The sequence below is a fragment of the Cibotium barometz genome, chromosome 40 (genome assembly GCF_041138505.1).
Source record: "Cibotium barometz isolate CiBa-2024 chromosome 40, ASM4113850v1, whole genome shotgun sequence".
Classification (NCBI taxonomy): Eukaryota; Viridiplantae; Streptophyta; class Polypodiopsida; order Cyatheales; family Cibotiaceae; genus Cibotium; species Cibotium barometz.
In genome coordinates, this window is record NC_141085.1 from 11476578 (window position 1) to 11494905 (window position 18328).

Sequence of the window (18328 nt, forward strand, 5' to 3'; positions counted from 1 at the left end):
CAAGATATATTAAAGTTTTCCACCCCAATTTTGTATTGAATGTCCTTCCTTTTCCCATTACATTTGGGTAGCCAATGTGAGCAAATTGACCCTTCAATTGTGGGTTGAATGTTCGTTTTGCTAGATCACCATTGAGTACTATATTTGATATCTTGTGAGTATTGAACATGGAGTTGAGAAATGAATGGCAAGGAAGGCCACATTGCACGAGGGGCATGAAAAGATGGTGATAGCCCATGGGCAGCTGGGCCTCATTTCAAGTTTCAACAGATGCAAAAGTGAAGGTGGGTTATGAAAACAAGGTTACTCCTGATTAGCCTAGAAGATGGGTGATCAGTCAATCACAAGAGCGAGCTTGGTGTATGTGGGTGGAGGTTGGATCTGAATCTTTGATGAAACAACTTGCAAGCTAAGCAATTTCTTGGAGCCAGAGACATGGGAAAGGAATGACAAAAGACCAGCTAAACAAAGTCCACATGCATAATACATCTCTCTTTCTTTCTCTCTCTAAACCCACACATACATAGCATAGGTATGAACAACAAAAGACAAGCTAAACAAAGTCCACATGCATAATACTGATCCACCGGGGTTCAAGTCCCACCGTTGGTCGTATATGCCCTCGTGTTGCATTCTATCGACGTTAATACCTCTCTCTCTCTCTCTCTCTCTAAACCCACATATACATAGCATAGGTGTGCCCATTTGAGCTTCTCTCTCACCACACATGTAGCTCTCTCTCTCTTACTAAGTCAACAAAGAAGTGTTGATAGATGCTCGCTCTCGCTCTCGCTCTCGCTCTCTCCAGCCTAGCTTGCTTCTTCTCCAAAGCTGTCCCTTCTAATCTTCTACTCTTCATCATCACAGCCTGCTGCCCAAACATCTCTCAACCCCCCTCCTGCAAGCTTTTTACTTTTTTTCCCACTCAAATTTGGTTACTACTAGGTACTCCTACTGCATTGCTCAAGCTCCACTTGGGCAGCTTTTGCTCCTCCTTTACTCTTCCAGCCTAGTCCCAGACCCTTTTCTCTGTCTTTCTCTCTCCCTCTCCCTTTCTCTCTCTCCCCCCTCTCTCTCTCTCTCTCTCACACACACACACACACACACTCTCTCTCTCTCTCTCTCTCACACACACACACACACACACACACACACACACAGCTCTCTCTGCAACCTTCAAACCCTACATTTCCTCTCTGCACTTATTTCCTAGCTCAGCTGAGCAGCGACACTCATCAATTTTCCCAACCCCTGTGAGGAAGCAAGCACAGACTAGAGGGTGTGGGCGGACTTCGAAGCGTGCAGGAGAGACCCCTTTTACTCTCTCTCTCTCTCTCTCTCTCTCTCTCTCTCTCTCTCTCTCTCTCCTGTCTGTCTGTCTGTTCTTGCTTTTGAGCAGAATCCCCTTTTGCCATCCGCATTGCTCATCCATGTCAAGACCAGTGGTTTCACACGTAAGCGCCCATCGATAAGCCCGCATCCGTGCTGCGCTCAAGCCCTTCGTTTCACATGATGGGCAATGCACCTAGGATTTGATTATCTTCTCCAACGCAGTAAAATTACATCCTGCGCCTCACTGCCCACATCAATCAACGTGTGCCATATCAACACTGGGCGGCAAATAAGATGAAGCTATGGAACATACCCTCACACTGTATGAAGCGTTCAGAATAGAGGTTCCCTGCTAGTGAAAGCTCTCTGGACATTGGCTCAAGTGCTCCTTCATCGCAAACAACATGGATCAGTATGAGATTATGGAACAAGTTGGGAGGGGTGCATTTGGGTCTGCCATTCTTGTCCATCACAAGACAGAGAAGAAGAAGTAAGCTTCTATAGATACATAAGCTTGGTTTGTGCAGCACCTCTATGTTACATGCTTAATTTTGGTTTCTTACTATGGATTCTCATCTTCTTTGCTCCCTTTTAGATATGTTCTCAAGAAGATTCGGCTTGCACGCCAAACCGACAGATGCCGAAGATCTGCCCATCAGGAGGTATGCTCTACATTGCTCGGTTAGGTAGTTTGACATTGTTTTCTGCATTGGGGATTCCATACATAGGCTTCTAAATCCATACATACGTAGATGGATCTGGTGTCAAAAGTGCAACATCCTTTCATTTTGGAGTACAAAGAGTCCTGGATAGAGAAAGTAAGTCCACTGGCCTTGTTATCCCTGCTCTTGGATAAAGTTGTATGAAGCAAAGGGTACACATGCTGTTCTTGTAAAGCTTGAGAAGGTGGGCTCAGTTGTGCCGTCTACTTTGTGTCGCAGGGCTGTTATGTGTGCATTGTCACAGGATACTGTGAAGGTGGTGACATGTAAGTGAAAACACCTTATGTTTAAAATTTAGGGATGCCATTTTTGCAGCTTTTGATCACCATTTTCTTTGACTGTCAAATAGGGCTGAAACAATCAGGAAGCAAAGTGGAGTTCTTTTCCCAGAAGAGGTTGGGTATATTACATTTCCATGTGTTTTTCTCTTCAGCTGTTCTGTGGGATGATTTGCTTGTTAAGCCCTTACACCCACAGTATGGAACTGCATGTGGTACTGCTGCACTGACACGACTGTGGTTGATTTATTTTGCAGAGATTATGCAAGTGGTTTGTGGAGCTATTGATGGCAGTTGATTACCTGCATTCAAATCACATCTTGCATCGGGACCTGAAGGCAAGCTTGTTGGCTTTTACCAATGAGCAACCTTCCTTTGGTGGTATAGAGGGCTATAAATTTTGAGTAAATGTTGTCTTTGTAATCATGCAGTGCTCCAACATATTTCTAACCAAAGAGCAGGACATCCGCTTGGGTAAGTGAAACTGGTTGGATTTCTTGATGCTAACATGTCTTGCCTCACTTTTGAAAGCCATGGCAATACATTTCATTCATGAAGATTTAATTTTGAGGTGTAACTACCACTTGCTTGTTTTTTTAAAATAAAAATTCTGCCATGGAGGTGGCCACTTATAGCTTCATGAACTTTGTAGGTGATTTTGGGCTAGCAAAGATGCTGAACGAAGACGACTTGGCATCATCTGTAAGGAATTCCCATGGATGGATGTCTTCTGGCCTTTTGCATTTAGTGCATCTTGACCTTGACACCCCTCTTTTATGTAGCATTTGTGGATAGGATGCCCTAAGCCAACACCCATACTCTCATGGCTTTCTGTTTTTCATAAGAACCATTGAGTCTAAAATCAACATCTAGCTGAGGAGAGGCAAGGGCTGTAAACTGTAGAGACTGGAGGCCTAAGGTAGCTTGCTTAGGATTGGCACTGGAAAAGGAGAGAAGATTTTAGGGGGCTTTAATTATGCTACTCTGATTAGCAGGATCTCTACCTGGGGAAAAAACAAAACTAAGCTTGAATGTGGTATAACCAGTTTGACATCCCTTTCCTAGCTTCACATTGGAGTCTAGAAGAGTTGCAAATTTGGGACATCCTTCTTACCTTTCTCTTCACAAGCATAGAACACACAAGTTCTGTAGCCAGGAGGTGTGTGTTTTATGAAAGGTGTTATTAGTGGTATGTGTTTTATCAGAATTTCATATACCTGAAATTCACCTCAAGAGTTTAAGATCACAAATGGCATCTTTTGCTCAACTGACAGAACTGTGTTCTGAGTATAACTGTATCTTTCATAACTAAATTGGGCTGCGGATGGTTGGCTTGATTTTGTCAGAGTGAGTGGTGTGTGTGTGTGTGGGTCATTGATCCATGTTCACAGTTTATCAGAAAATGCCGGAATTATTTTCAATTATGATTTATCTAAGAAATTTCAGAATATTTTGATATGTTTTGAATTTTCTCTGATAAATATATTCAAAAGGTGGTTGGGACTCCAAATTACATGTGCCCTGAACTTCTGGCTGACATACCATACGGCTTCAAGTCTGATATTTGGTCACTAGGTACTCACACATGCTCAATGTTATTTTACTCTCATCTGAAGCTGGATGTAATCTATTGAGAAATGGTAGTGTCATGTTTGGCAATACTGAAACTAATGTTTTTTCCATAATTTGGATCCACAGGTTGTTGCATATATGAGATGGCTGCTCATAAACCTGCATTCAAAGCTTTTGTGAGCCTTCTATTTTTATTATTTTTTTGGCTTCTGTGTGCTTGTGTGTGTGTGTGTGTGTGAGAGAGAGAGAGAGAGAGAGAGAGAGAGGTTTGATTTCCCCCCAAATATCCTTGCTATCTCCTCCATTATAACCTACTCCAAGTTTCTCCTCTATTTCTCTCAACTTTTTCCCTGATTTGCATTTAATTTTGCAATTTTACTTCTCAAATATACTATATACGTGGGTGCGCGCACACACAGACATAGTTACAGACATAGATGCACATGTGCACGTGTGTATGTACACGTGTGTGTGCATGTGCATGTATGTATGTACATATGTATATGTTATTTGTGGACATTGGACCTTTCTGAGTTTGGACTTGAGTATTTCAGGATATGGCTGGGCTTATCAACAAGATAAATAGGTCTTCTATTGGCCCCTTACCCAGTCTGTACTCACCTGGCCTGTAAGTAATCGAAATTTTCGATCATTATAATCAAAGGTTAGGGCTTCAGATGAGGTTTGAAGTTTGCCATGATGTTGCAGGAAAGGCATCATCAAGAGCATGCTAAGGAAGAATCCAGAACAAAGACCCTCGGTGAGTTATGTGTAATCTAGTCAGCCTGTCAGGTTTGATGTATTGGCTTCTCTTGGACATACCTTATCATGTCATTGATGACTGCAGGCGGGGGAAATCCTGAAGCATCCTCAATTACAACCCTACGTTGTTCAATGCAAGCAAGCTTGCAGTGTCACATGCCCTTCCCCAAATCGCTCTGCAAGAAGCTCACTTGGTGATCAGCAGGAGGTTCATGAGCACCACCGCCGTAGCTTTCCACTCAGTAGTGATGGCGAGGTCTCGGATGCTGGCAGGAAAAGCAGCTTTGAGAGGGGATTTGAGTTTGAAAATGGGGATGGGCAGGCAATGCAGAACGAGGATGTGGTAGATTGTGGTGGCTCTGATGAGCCGGAATGGCCATATGAAAGCAATGAGAATGAGCCTTCCAATCCGGGATACTCAACGGATTTGAACAGGCAGGGATGTGATAGTGAGACGGATAAGGCCGGTAATGCACGGATGGGCATTGCGCCAGGGAGGCAGTATGTCACAGGGTTGCAGCAGAGGCAAGATTCGGACTCGGGAAAATATGAAAAGGAAGGAGTTAGGGTTGTGAGGAACAGCAGATTGAGGGCAGACAAAGATGGTGATGGGCATTCGGCTTTGCCCAAGAAGGATTCGCCCCCAATTCAACGCTCCAGCCCTGCTGTTGGTTCAACAAAAGACAGAAACGAGAAAGATGAGAGAGCATCGAGGCCGCATGGAACGACAAAGCGTGTGCAATCGCTCCCCTTCCAAGCAAAGCATTCGGTAAGTGATGTTTGTTAAGGCACCCATTCATCCAAAAAAGAGAGACACAGACACACACACAGACACACACAGAGAGAGAGAGAGAGAGAGAGAGAGAGAGAGAGAGAGGGGGCCACAGCCATGCACTCAGACAAGCAAACCTGTCCAAGCACACGAACCTCAACACTTTAATGGACAAGCAAACCTGTCAAGCACACAGACCTTAACACTACACTGCAGCCCATCATAGTTGCAGTGTAGTGCAAACCCTGCTCAATCATCTGCCCAACAAAATAAATACCTGCCACCATTAATAATTTTGTTCAGGTTTCTCATTTCTTCGATGTAATTGCTTTGTGCTTGTGCAGGCTCCCATCCTAGATGCATCTCCAAGGATCAAGCAACAAACTGATGGGCCCAATGCTGCTCTGCCAACCCGACGGGCGGGCGACGAGAAACCAGCCAACAAGCTCCCTAGGAAAAGTTGGGTTCCAACACCGCTGCGACCCTTCACTGCCAGGAGAAGCTCGTCTCCCCAGGAGTCTCAGAACTCTCAACCCATGAGCAATGCTGACACTGGAGAATCTTTCGACATGGAAGACACAGTTAACTCGGAGGCGGAAACGGCCAACCCTTACCCCTCTTTGCAAAGCACCAATGTAATACCGGTGGATGACACTGACCCCCCCAATGAGGAGGCTTTGGAGGGCTCTAATCTGGAAGAAATCTCTGATTATAGCTCCCTCACTGTGGATCATAGCTGCTATGATGAAGCACAAAACTTTGGTGAGAGTTTTGGACCCAATTCTACACAGTCAGCAAGCCTTGTGGATGAGTCTCCTGATGTATCCGTGAACGCCCCTCGGCTGGATCTCGTAGCTGAGTTCCCCTTGTCAACTGACGACTGTCAGTGCAAAGAAAATCTAGTTGACAGTGGCAAGCTTTTGGAAAAGGAAACTTCACCGAAAGTGATTGAAGCTCTGTCTCTAGTTGAGAGGCAGAGTAGCTTAAACACAGCACTATACACCAAGGATCCTAAAGGTAAAACCTCTCCAGCTCCAAACTTGAAGTCCATGAACATGGTGATTGATCATGGAATGCTAGAACAGCAGGAAGACCGGACCGAAGAGAAGGGGACTATTCAAATAAGTGAGAAACTTCCGGTGCATGTGAGACCTGCATTCAATGATGTGATACATGTCATAAGGCATAGCACCTTCAGGATCGGAATGGATCAGCAGCAAGGGGGGGAGCTTGGGCAGCAGCAGGGCAGCAGCATTGACATAGACTCACTGCAGAGGTCGGAGATCGATGTGTTAACGGTGCCCACGGGGACCACTATAACCACAAGCACAAATAAGAGCACCAACAATGGTTTCTTGTTGCAGCAGGGCCACAATGCAGGGCACAAGGAGGGTGGGGAGGAGAAGGGACTGGACATGAAGTCGTACAAGCAGCGAGCAGAGGCTTTGGAGGGGCTTCTTGAGCTTTGTGCTCAGCTGCTTCAACAGCATAGGCTTGATGAGCTGGGCATTGTTCTCAAGCCTTTTGGTAAAGGTCAGGTCTCTCCTAGGGAGACTGCAATTTGGCTTACCAAAAGCCTGAAGGGCATGCTGGGAGATGACCACTACCGCCCTACCTCAGAGAATGGAGAGCTTCCTTAAGTGTTTTGTTTTCATGTGTACTTGTAGATGTACACAACCCCTCCATTCATTGTAAAATCTACCATGTTGTTCATAATGTAATGAACATAAGTTTGTGAAACTGCCTCAGGCAGCCTGCTGTCTCATGCAATGGATTTGCAATCCAGAATATGCTTTTAACTTCTGGTTGAGAAAGGCAAACTGTGGATTGCAGAAGTGCTTATTGTCATGAGAGGCCTGGAGAGAGGTACCTCCTAAACACAACCATATAATCTTTTTTTTTCCCTGATGAGAGTGGGTACTGAAATTAGATGCCATTTAGGTAGGTTCCTCTTGCTCCTAAACACAACCGTATAATCTTTTTTTTTTCCCGATGAGGGAGTGGGTACTGAAATCATCTTACTCCTAAACATAACATATAACCTCTTTTTTTTTTTAAAAGATAAAGAGAGTGGGTACTGAAATTAGATGCCATTTAGGTAGGGTCCTTATACTCCTACTAAACACAACCATATGATCTCTTTTTTTTTTTTGCGATATGAGAGAGTGGGTACTGAAATTAGATGCCAGTTAGGTAGGTTCCTCTTACTTCTAAACACAATCATATAATCTCAACTGAGAGCATATCTTGATACAGACTTCTACAGCCACTATTGGGCATTGATGACGTTAGTGGGGATGTCGTAGAGTATCTAGTCTATACTATGCATAATGGAGTTGATAGTTATATAGTTTTGTGGGTTGACTACTATGAGTATATAACATGCACGTTCCTAAAAGGTGAATTTGGGCATGTTCTTGGATTCATCTAGGTGTATAATCTCAAATGAGAGTGTGGGTACTAAAATTAGATGCCAGTTAGGTAGGCTCCTCTTACGCCTAAACACGACCATGAAATTAGATGAAATTAGATGCTAGTTAGGTAGATTCTTAGATGTCATTTCACCATTTGTAATAGGAACCATATACCTAAGTCAAGCTGAAAGATGTAATTAAGGGGTAGCTCTTAACAATCCTCATTCAAACCCTAGAGCCCAAATAATGATTAAGGTGATGACCATGATTTCAAAGAAAGACCTAAGGTTATGGCCCATCAACTTGAACCTTTACCCTTGAAATCGTGCCCTTAGTACAGAATAGATTAGGTAGAAAAGGCTTAATTATTTTAGTTTTTAATCTTGGGACAAAAAAACAAGTCAATTTACAAAAAAACGTTAATACTTAAGTGCAAGTTCATTTTCTAAGTTGTAAGATCTTATTTGAGGTGCATTTTTTAGTCATTTTAATTCTTTTAAAAAAAGGAGATTTTAATTGAATTATGCTAAAAAGAGGATAATTCTGAAACGTTGAGAGAGAAGTGCCATCAGTCATTAATTCTAAAAAAAGAGATATTAATTGATTTATGCTGAAAAGAGCAAGTTTTATAAACCTTTAAGAACCTTGGAGCTTCCTTGCATTTCTTAAACAAATTAATTAAACATCTTGGGTGCTTATTTGGTAAGGTCATGGGCTATAGCTTTAATCAATGAAGTATTTAGCTTTATCCCTCCTTTCTAAGGTGTCTAAGGTGTAAGACCTTATTTGTTAACATCATGGGCTATAGCTTTAATAAATGAAGTCTTTAGCCTTACCCCTGCTTAATTGATATGAATACTTATAGTTTTGTCAAATATGCATACTTAAAATAATAAACATACTTAAAGTTTTGTTAGCATTGCCCGATAGGGAGCATGCTAACACATTCAATTTGCTCTCCTATTTCTATGGGTTTTTTCAAGGTGGGTTTGGTATTTTATGGTGGTATTGTTGTTTTCATGAGTTTTTACTGTGGGGAGGTGGCGAGGGATGGGTTGCCTACCAAGATTTGAGCGTGTACCATACCTTCGAGTACTGTCTATCTGTGGGTGAGAGGAGAGTCTTCTTCTTCAAAAATACTCGAGTAGTGCTTGCATGTGCACCTACCCAAAGGCCTTGTTAATACGGTATCGGGTTGTACTTTTTTCGAAACTCACTTCCTTCATAATTAGACAATAAATGAAAAAAACAAGAAAGGCAATGCATGGATTGCCAAGGAGTCACTACTATTAGTTAATTAGACCTTGTTTTATTACAAGAAAAATCAAGAAGTTGCCAAGGAAACAAATTCATGATTCTTTTTTTATTACAAGAAAAATCAAGAAGTTGCCAAAATCTATTCTATCATAATCTTGAATGTAATAAATTCTTTTCCCCATATTTACCCCTTGTGTATCTTCTCTTTTCCCTTTCACATGCCTCAATGCAATAAATTCTTCTTTTTAAAAAAGAAGGAGAAGTATTTTTAGCCTTTCCATATCGACCTCTTGTTTATCTTCACTTTTGCCTTTTTCCCTTATTTGCCTACTTAAGCTACCATCACCATATGCAAAGAGATTATAAGGAGCTCAAGCACCCATGTCACTTGTTTTTTCTGCATGAGAACATCAAGGTATTTTGCACACTCTTTCAACTTCACCTTCCCCCTTCAAATCCTTGATCAATACCTCTCTAAATGGCACTCACTATAGAAAGGTCTTGCATCCTTGCTCAAATCCCTTATGAAGTTTTTCCCTATAATATTCACAATAAAAAGCACAAGTAACCATGCTATTAAAAAAATATATTAATAGATTGATTGCGTTACAAAAGTTTCAAAGTGTAAAAGACAAGCTTTTGCAAATCATAAGTTCTTCTCATTAAACTTCTAAAAAAGGTCACAATACAATCATTAGGAGAAATATGGGCTCTCCACCATTTTTCCCCTTAAGGGCTTTCTCTCTCTTTACCCATGTCTACCTCTACACTCTAAGAGTGTGGTTGTTAATTTTTTCTTGAGTATACTTGGGTTTATGAATTTTTTCTTGATTTAGAGACTAATCTAGATTTTTAGAATATGAAAAAGGGGGTTTTTAGTTTAGAAAACGATTTTACTATGCTTTGATGAGATATTGCTTTAGCTTTTTCACTTTCCCTCCTTTGTACATAGAAAATTCAAATCTTTGCTTGTTTCCTTTAGAAAAGCTTCCTTTCCCCCTAAAATGCATTAATGAATTTATATCTTCTCAATCTTGGGGTTTTTGCTCTTTTGTACATTGAAGGGTATGTTGATTATTTTGTTCCATTTAGTTGGAACCACATATTCATCTTCCCCTTCAATCCTCTTTGTGTTTGTTAATCTTTGCAAAAGAATCAAAGAGCAATGGAGGTATATCCATCTTGTTATGTGCTATGTTGTTTTATTATGGTTTAATTTTGTTATCCTTTTATTTTGCCTATAATAAGAGATTACTCTTTTTTGCCTATGATAAGGAATTGCTTTTTGTTGCCCCAATCCAAGATATACTTCTTCAGTTAGTAAGTAATGAAAACTATATTTGCCCTTAATCTTGTGTAAGATTTGTTGTCTTTTATCTCTCAATGTTTATATGTGAATATGATTGTCTTCACCTTCACTTACGCATGCACAAGCAAGAAAACAAGGGGCTCCCCTTGCATGCACTATAGAAACTGCAACTAGCACAAGGGGCTCCTATCTCGGTTAACAGGCCGGATAGTAACTTTTCATAATATGTTATGAATGCGTATTTTTTTCAAGTAAATGTGTATTTTTTACATGTAAATGTGTTTTTTAAAATATATAAATGTTTATTTTTCATGTTTTAGTTTTTTTAAAAAAAAAGGGGCGATAGAATGGGAGAGAGAGAAGCAGATCTACTCTGTTTCTCTCTCTCTCCCAGTCTGTCTCCCCCCTCCCCTCATGGTTTAGAAGAGTAGAGATAAGGTATGAGGACAAACTAATGAAGTCCAAATCCAATGATACAAGAGCCGTTCATAGGGCAAGATATAGAATAGCATGGCTAGAGAACATCATCTAGAATGGTTGACAACCCCAGAGAGTCGGTAACAAATGAAAACATCGAGTGCAAAGTGGTGATGGAAGTGATTCAGAGTTGTAATTGTTGTGAAATAATAATAACATTTATGCTTATAAGAGTACTGGAGCAATCCAATGTTTTAAAGAAATAGGTGTTTGCTAAAGTCAACATAGATATCTTTTTCAAAGTGTTCATAATGTTTATATTTTTTAATAGTAAGTGTCAATAACTCATAGTAAGTCCTATTTATAAATGAGGAACTTCTTTTATTTCTCTCCATTCCTTCTAGCTTGTAAGTATGGCACGCACCAAGCAACAAGCAAAAAATATGCCTACCAAGACATTGGCTCAAAAATTTGGATTTACTAAACCTCTATTGACACCAGCAATGATGAAGGTTAAGCTCCTTTAAATTAGAAAGCTACTCTTGTTGCTTTAGATCATCCTTCTATACATAAGAAGAGAATATCAAGACTAGGCACAAAGCCACTCTTTTAGAAATAAGGAGGTTCCAAAAGAATCCCGATTTGATTATACCCACATGTTGACAAGGTTGGGCGATACGATGATAGCAATCTAGATGACATCTCTGCTATCATCATTGTTCAGAAGTAGACTGAGGATACATCTCCTCAATATGAGATTTTTGATGTTGAGTTCGAGGGCTTGTAGGAGTTACTCTTTGGAACTCGACCACACACCTATCGTTGAGCCGAACGATGGCAGACCCACTCTAGGATCAGACTTGGAGGTACCCACTCTAGGATCAGACTTGGAGGTACCCAGAAGGAGCTTGACAAAGTGAAGAAGGTAATTTTTTCCACATTCTCCCCAAATCTAATGAGTGGTACCTCCATGGCATGTAGAGGCCCTACATGTGATGGCATATCCATTTGGGCCCTAAAAGCCACCTATCCAAAGGCTTGTGTGGGCAAGTCTGCATTTTTTAAGGCCTACCCACGTGAGCCTTTCTAGGCCCTAGAAGCCACCTATCCAAAGGCTCGTGTGGACAAGTCTGTATTTTTTAAGGCCTACCCACGCGAGCGCTCCTTCATAAACATGTGGCTTCTAGGGCCCAGATGGATATGCCATCACATGTAGGGCCTCTACATGTCATGGAGGCACCACTCATTAAATTTGGTTCAATTCTTGAAAAAAAATCCACCTCTCACATACGTTGTTTCATGCTGACATTAGTTTTAATTGGTGAGCAGGAAATTATGTATCTTGATGAGTTTGTGTTAGGGTAGAGTGGAAGATGTGGGGGACAGGGAAGGGTTCACAGTGCAGAAGGAGTACATTGGCAAACTTGCCAATGATTTGATAGTATTCCACAAGATCTTCTCTCTCAGATATGTAGAGAAATTCTTGAAGCTTAAAGCACTTACGAAGTGTGCTTTATTCAAACTTTTTCTGACTACATCAAGTTTGAAAAACATTATTCTACTTCGATGCTCAAAATTGTTTTATTTGTTCTCGAGACGATGAAGGGGTGGGGTCCCTTGCATTCTATGGTGGTCCGTGGCATTGTTGTAGGGGTACAAGATCCCACCGTTATTAGGGCAGAGTGCTAAGGGTGTGTGTTAAAACCCTAAAGATCTCTCTAGCTAATCACTATACATAAACATACATAATCCAAGCATATACTCATCCACCCGAGCAAAAGGGTGCACACATAAATATAATGAAGAACCACATATCTAAACGTGGTGTCCCATACCACCAAGAAGTATGTCTTCAATCCAATAGCACATAGCTCTAGCATGAAATGGCAAGAGAGTAGATACAATGGTCTACACAAGAGAACCTCCCTTGAGAGTGCCCCATGCCCCTATTATATAGGAGAGCTCTCAAGTGTCTCTTAACTCTCCATTTGCAAAGTGACTCTTGACCTTCTATTTCTAAAGTGACTCTTGGCCTTCCATTTCCAGAGTGACTCTGGGCCTTTCATTTCCATGTGTGACCCTTGGTTGCTTGACCCTAACCTCAACCCAAGGTTAGGCCTAACCCCTAGTCCCACTAGATCATGTTCCCATGCTCGCATGATCACATGCCTAGGGTGGGTTAGCCTCCTAGTATATGCACATGATGTGCACATAACATACTTCCCCTCTCTCAAAACATTGCACTCTTGCAATGAAAAGAAGGAAACCTACGCTGAACGTTCTCAACTGACTCCCAAGTCAAATCCTTGATTCCCCTGTCCTACGCTGAACGTTCTCAACTGACTCCCAAGTCGAATCCTCGATTCCCCTGTCTTTCCCCTGTCTTTTCACTTAATTTTAACCTCAAGGGATTAAGCGATTACAAAGTTTCCTTTCCCTGAATTCAAGTACCTTTTCAAGTTCCTGTGGAACATAGGATAAATCCTCAACTTCAATGAGTTCTTGAGGAGTAATGTGTTATCCTCACCTCCCAGCTTCTCTTTTAGCTTGCTGACATGAAAGACTAGATGAACTCAGACATGTTATGTGCACATCATGTGCATATACTAGGAGGCTAACCCACCCTAGGCTTGTGAGCATGGGAACATGCTCTAGAAGGACTAGGGTTAGGTTCTAGGCTGTGCATATACTAGGAGGCTAACCCACCCTAGGCTTGTGAGCATGGGAACATGCTCTAGAAGGACTAGGGTTCGCCTAATCCTAGTCCTTCTAGAGCATGTTCCCATGCTCACAAGCCTAGGGGGGCGAACCCTAGTCCTTCTAGAGCATGTTCCCATGCTCACAAGCCTAGGGTGGGTTAGCCTCCTAGTATATGCACATGATGTGCACATAACGGCGTGTCATGTTCTGATTCTAGACAAGGCAACTTCAGAGTCTAGAGGGCCCAATGGTAAGAAGCCGATGTTGCGGTGGTCGGGGGTCCCCCATGCCTCTCTTTCATGAGCGAGACTCTCTTTGCTGTTTTCTTGGTGTGAATCATGCTCTTGAATGTGAGAGAGAAATGAGAGATGAGAAATGAGATCTACTTCCATATTTATAGCCAAAAATAAAATTTTTAAACATTGGTCTAATATATAAATTTGATAATTTTTAATTTTTAAAAATAGTTTCCCAGATCATAAGGAGATTAAAAGTTATGTATGCAAAGATGTAGCATGTACCACCTCCCATATAAAATCTCAACCCCATGAGAGGATTGTAGGGCCCCCATTCGAAGGCTCACATGTGGGGATCTGCTTCTTCCCGATGCAAGCCTTCGGGATGGGGCCTTATAGGCCTTTGATGGGGCTCAAGAAGTAGGCCCCCACACATGCGAGCCTTTGAATGGAGGCCCTGCATGCCTCTGATGGGGTTGAAATTTTATCTGGGTCATGTAAGCCACATGATCTATGCAGAGAACAAATTTCAGCCCATTCTGATCACTGCATACCATGCGTCAATTTTTTCTCAGAAAAAAATATTGTCATATAAAAAAACACCTGCACATGCACTTGCTTGCGGATGCATGCATTATCATGCACATGTAAATTTTTTTTATCATAAAAATATAAGAATATACACTAACATTCGAATGTAATATTGAAAATATACACTAACATTCGAATGTAATATTGTAATATAAGAATATACACTAACATTCGAATGTAATATTGTAATATAAGAATATACACTAACATTCAAAATGTAATATTGGAAATAAAGAAAACTTAAAATTACACTAGTAATTCCAAATCTGTTGCATTAAGTGTAGCTAGTTAAGTAGAACTGAACAAAAACATGAAAACACAAAGCGATACGGAGAGCATTAATACAACTCTTCAAATCATATCTAGGTTAAGGTTGAATGCATCACTATTGTTTCGGACCCTTCGAACAAGATAAAGATTCAAGTTCTTCTTGATTGTGATGTAGCGGGCATGGACGGCTAACAAACATGCATGAGGTCTATCAAGTAAGTTTCCGACCGTCTTTTGAAAAGCAAGCAATTCTTGGGTTGACCATTTATCCACATTACATAATCTCTTGAAAAATACTTGTAGTGCTTTCCCCTTCGTAGAAAGGGGCCTTGGTATAGCTTCTTGGATGTCAAAGTCCAAGAACTCATCACTGGCATCTTGCATAAGTAAACTATAGAGTTCCTCCTCCATCAACTCCAAGAGCTCCAACACATCTTGCATGAGGAGGAACTCCACCCCTTTAATGGTGATGGCACTCAATGAAGCTAGTGGTGGGTTGTAACTTTGGGCTTTGTCAAGCTAGTTGGATGTAAGCTCTCTGTGGCCTCGACAAATAGGGTCTAAAGCTGTCTCCCTTGGCTCCCTATAAACTCATGAAAACTTTTCTTCAGTGTAGCCACTCTTTCCCAAGTTGATCCTTCTTCTGGTCTATTTTTCCACTTTACTAAACATTCTCTAAACATAGAATGGCTAATTTTCGTTTCTCAATATTCAAGAATGTTTTCAAGCTCATGTGGAAGAATAGGTGGTTTGATGAAATCAACTATTGCTTCTTTTCCAATGATGTTGTCATTGTTTCCCATCTTGTGTTTCAGTCTACTAACATGAAACACATGATACACTCTGATTACTTAAGGTAAAGCTACCTTGTGAGCTACACTTCCAATTTTTTTAAGTATTGTATAAGGATCACAATACCTTGGACGTAAATTTGGAACTTTTCAACTTTTTAAAGTTTCTTACTTTTCATAAACTTTTACATAGACTAAATCACCTTCCTCAAAATTAATTGGTCTTCTTTTACAAGGGGAATCATTGGCTCTTGCATTAGGAAACCTTTGGACATCTTTTGGGCCCTTTGCTAATGACCTTCATTAGCAATGGACCAATAGGAAGAGAGGAGTGTGCACATTTGGTCTCCTCCAAAAGTAAGGGGCAACTAGGTTTGTCTCCCTTGTTACATTTGTGGGGTTCAAAAAGTAGGGAGGAGTGGCCTTTATAAATTATGGAGGTGGAGTGTAAAAAGTAGGAGGGTTCCATAAAGCAAGGGGGAGAGGGCTCCACCAATTTCAGCCCCATCAATCTTGTGGGTCAAAAAACCCTAAAAAATAGAATTTTTCAAAGAAATTTTCAAAAGTGCATTTTTCCCTCTCAAAACCCAACCCAAACCATATTATATCAAAAACTTCTTTTTTCACCTCATATTTCTCTCCCTACACATTATTCTTCTCTCCAAAATCATCCTCTTTACCCCAAACCTCAAATCTCCATGGCTTATTCTCTCTCTATTGTGCAACCTTCTCTCTCTCTCTCTCTCTCTCTCTCTCTCTCTCTCTCTCTCTCTCTCTCTCTCTACTGTTTAACCTTCTCTGTCTCTCTGTCTCTCTGTCTCTCTCTCTCTCTCTCTATATTGTGAGTAGATCTTCAACTTATCCCTCTACTGTGCAACCCTCTCTCAGGCTCTCTCTCTCTCTCTCTCTCTCTCTCTCTCTCTCTCTCTCTCTCTCTCTCTCTCTCTCTCTCTCTCTCTCTCTCTACTATGCTCAGATTTGCAACCTTCTCTATCTCTATCATGCGTGCGTGCACACATTTGAATTTCCTCAAACCCACATTTACCTCCCTCTCCCCAACAACCTCTAATCTGCTATTGTGCAACCTTCTTTCTTTCTCTCTCCCCCCTAAAACCTTTCTAGCAGAACACACTATGGAGGGAAGTGCATCTTTGTCAAGGAGAAGGCTATGGGACGAGGTTGGGGCTTTGCTCATGCACAATACCAGGGATGAACACGGTGCTTAGGTTGAAAAATAATTTCAAAAGGGAGATTGGGTGTATTTGCAGCCCAGTGCCACTGGACCACATCGAGTTCGGCGTCGAGATGTGGTTGAGCACCATTGGAAGGGGTGTCTACTAGGATTCAAAGAAACAAGGCATGATGGATTGGTGGCCCTAGTGCAACATGTGTACTCAGCATCAGAAATTTGTTTGAGCCCACATCGTCATAGTCCTTGTTTCCCTTGCAACTGTATGCTTTCACTTTAGTATGTTAGTGTACATGGTATTTGAACTGTTCTTTTCAACTTTATTTGACAGTTTTCTCATTTCTCGATATTTTTCCTTCCAACATCATTGAGGAGCAGCCCATAAGGAGCCTAACAACAGGAACATTCTATGCTGTACACGCGCACATTGGGGATGGTGTATTATCTGACAATGCCCCTTCTAACCTTACTAGTTGAAAGATTTTCTTCTACACCCACAAATATGTAGTCCCAACACAGGTCAACGAGTTTGGTAAGCTTGAAGAAGTCCCCTCTCCTTCCCTCTCTAGTGCTGAATGGCCAATGATTGATGTTTGGACTATTGTTGCTCTTAAAAAGCAAAGATGGCCAATGATATACATTCTTCTTTGAAGTACACAAAGGCCTCAAGATCGGTTGGTCTTAGCTGGATCACTTACGCATTTTGGGATTTGAGGGAATCAATAATGCTTGCTTCAATGTGCAGGGTAGGAAGGTAAGGATTGTTTGACATTTAAACCTCTGTATTTGCTCACCCCTTTCTAGAGTCACTTACTACGTTTGGTGTTTGGATAGATTGGAAGGAGGATGGAAGCAAACATCAAGGTGTCCTTGGATTGGGAGACAGATGATGTCACCTTGGTTTAAAGAATCTAAGCTATGAGTATCCACTCGAGCAATTTTTTAATATCCCTCCACCGAAGTTTTGTATAAAAAACTATTTTTTGAGATACTTTGGTGTTTAAAATATGTTGTCTGGTTTCTTGAAGAGGTGGTCTTGTCTTTTAAAAAATCAATGTTTTTTTTTTTGGTCCAGTGTGAAATGGCCACTATCTTGTATAAATAGTACTTTGAAGGCCTTATATGTCATTTTTCACTCATTCGTAATAGAATAAGGCACCTCCACACTCGCGCTTCAGAGCACATGGCTGCCTACAAATGCTTCATGGACTTCCTCCATGAGAGTGCGTTTTCAGAGGCCACACACTTGCACGTAATGTTCACTCGTGAGATCGATTGGATCTCCACACTCCGCCTCCATGAAGAATTATTTGTGGACACATTATCTTACATGGACACCCACATCAAGCCGCACTCTGTCTCTTTGGCCACCGATGACAAATTGTGGGTGCCCTCCAACCTCCTAGAGTATATCAACCACAACGAAAGGCCCTTCCAAAAGCAGCTCAGAAGATTTGAAGCAATGGCAACAATGAAATCTGGACACTTCCTAGAGCTTGACAAGAAGCAAGTATGCAAGCTCAACAGAGGTGCCATTGGCCATTGCTTCCTATCATGGCTGGCCTGCTTTGTTTTCTTCCTTCTTTTAGAAGGAGAGGAGGAAGAGGAGGTCGAAATGCCGCAACTGTGCCTTGGAGGATTCATCCACGATAAGGAAGAGCCTCAGAGTGAAACGCACACAGGTGTAAGTGAAACGCGCACAGGTGTAAGTGAAAG

The 18328-nt window shown here is 41.4% G+C and overlaps 1 protein-coding gene across 1 annotated transcript; it reads left to right on the top strand.

The window, feature by feature from the left end:
- The first annotated feature begins 720 nt into the window (after nucleotides 1-720).
- LOC147615203 (serine/threonine-protein kinase Nek5-like) lies at nucleotides 721-7178 on the top strand. Its single transcript, XM_086779231.1, has 14 exons — nucleotides 721-1822; nucleotides 1928-1994; nucleotides 2085-2150; nucleotides 2274-2320; nucleotides 2404-2449; nucleotides 2590-2670; nucleotides 2764-2806; nucleotides 2985-3034; nucleotides 3826-3907; nucleotides 4031-4080; nucleotides 4459-4532; nucleotides 4613-4664; nucleotides 4752-5435; nucleotides 5783-7178. Exons 1-14 carry the CDS (start codon nucleotides 1737-1739, stop codon nucleotides 7076-7078), a joined length of 2724 nt encoding a protein of 907 aa, XP_086635357.1. The 5' UTR covers nucleotides 721-1736; the 3' UTR covers nucleotides 7079-7178.
- The last annotated feature ends 11150 nt before the right edge of the window (nucleotides 7179-18328 follow it).

What these genes read in the sequence shown, in the direction of transcription:
- LOC147615203 (XM_086779231.1), top strand. Translation starts at nt 1,737, where the DNA reads ATGGATCAGTATGAGATTATGGAACAAGTTGGGAGGGGTGCATTTGGG. An exon ending in AAGAGTCCTGGATAGAGAAA is followed by an intron (nt 2,151 to 2,273) that starts GTAAGTCCACTG and finishes TTTGTGTCGCAG; the next exon opens with GGCTGTTATGTGTGCATTGT. An exon ending in GAGTTCTTTTCCCAGAAGAG is followed by an intron (nt 2,450 to 2,589) that starts GTTGGGTATATT and finishes TTTATTTTGCAG; the next exon opens with AGATTATGCAAGTGGTTTGT.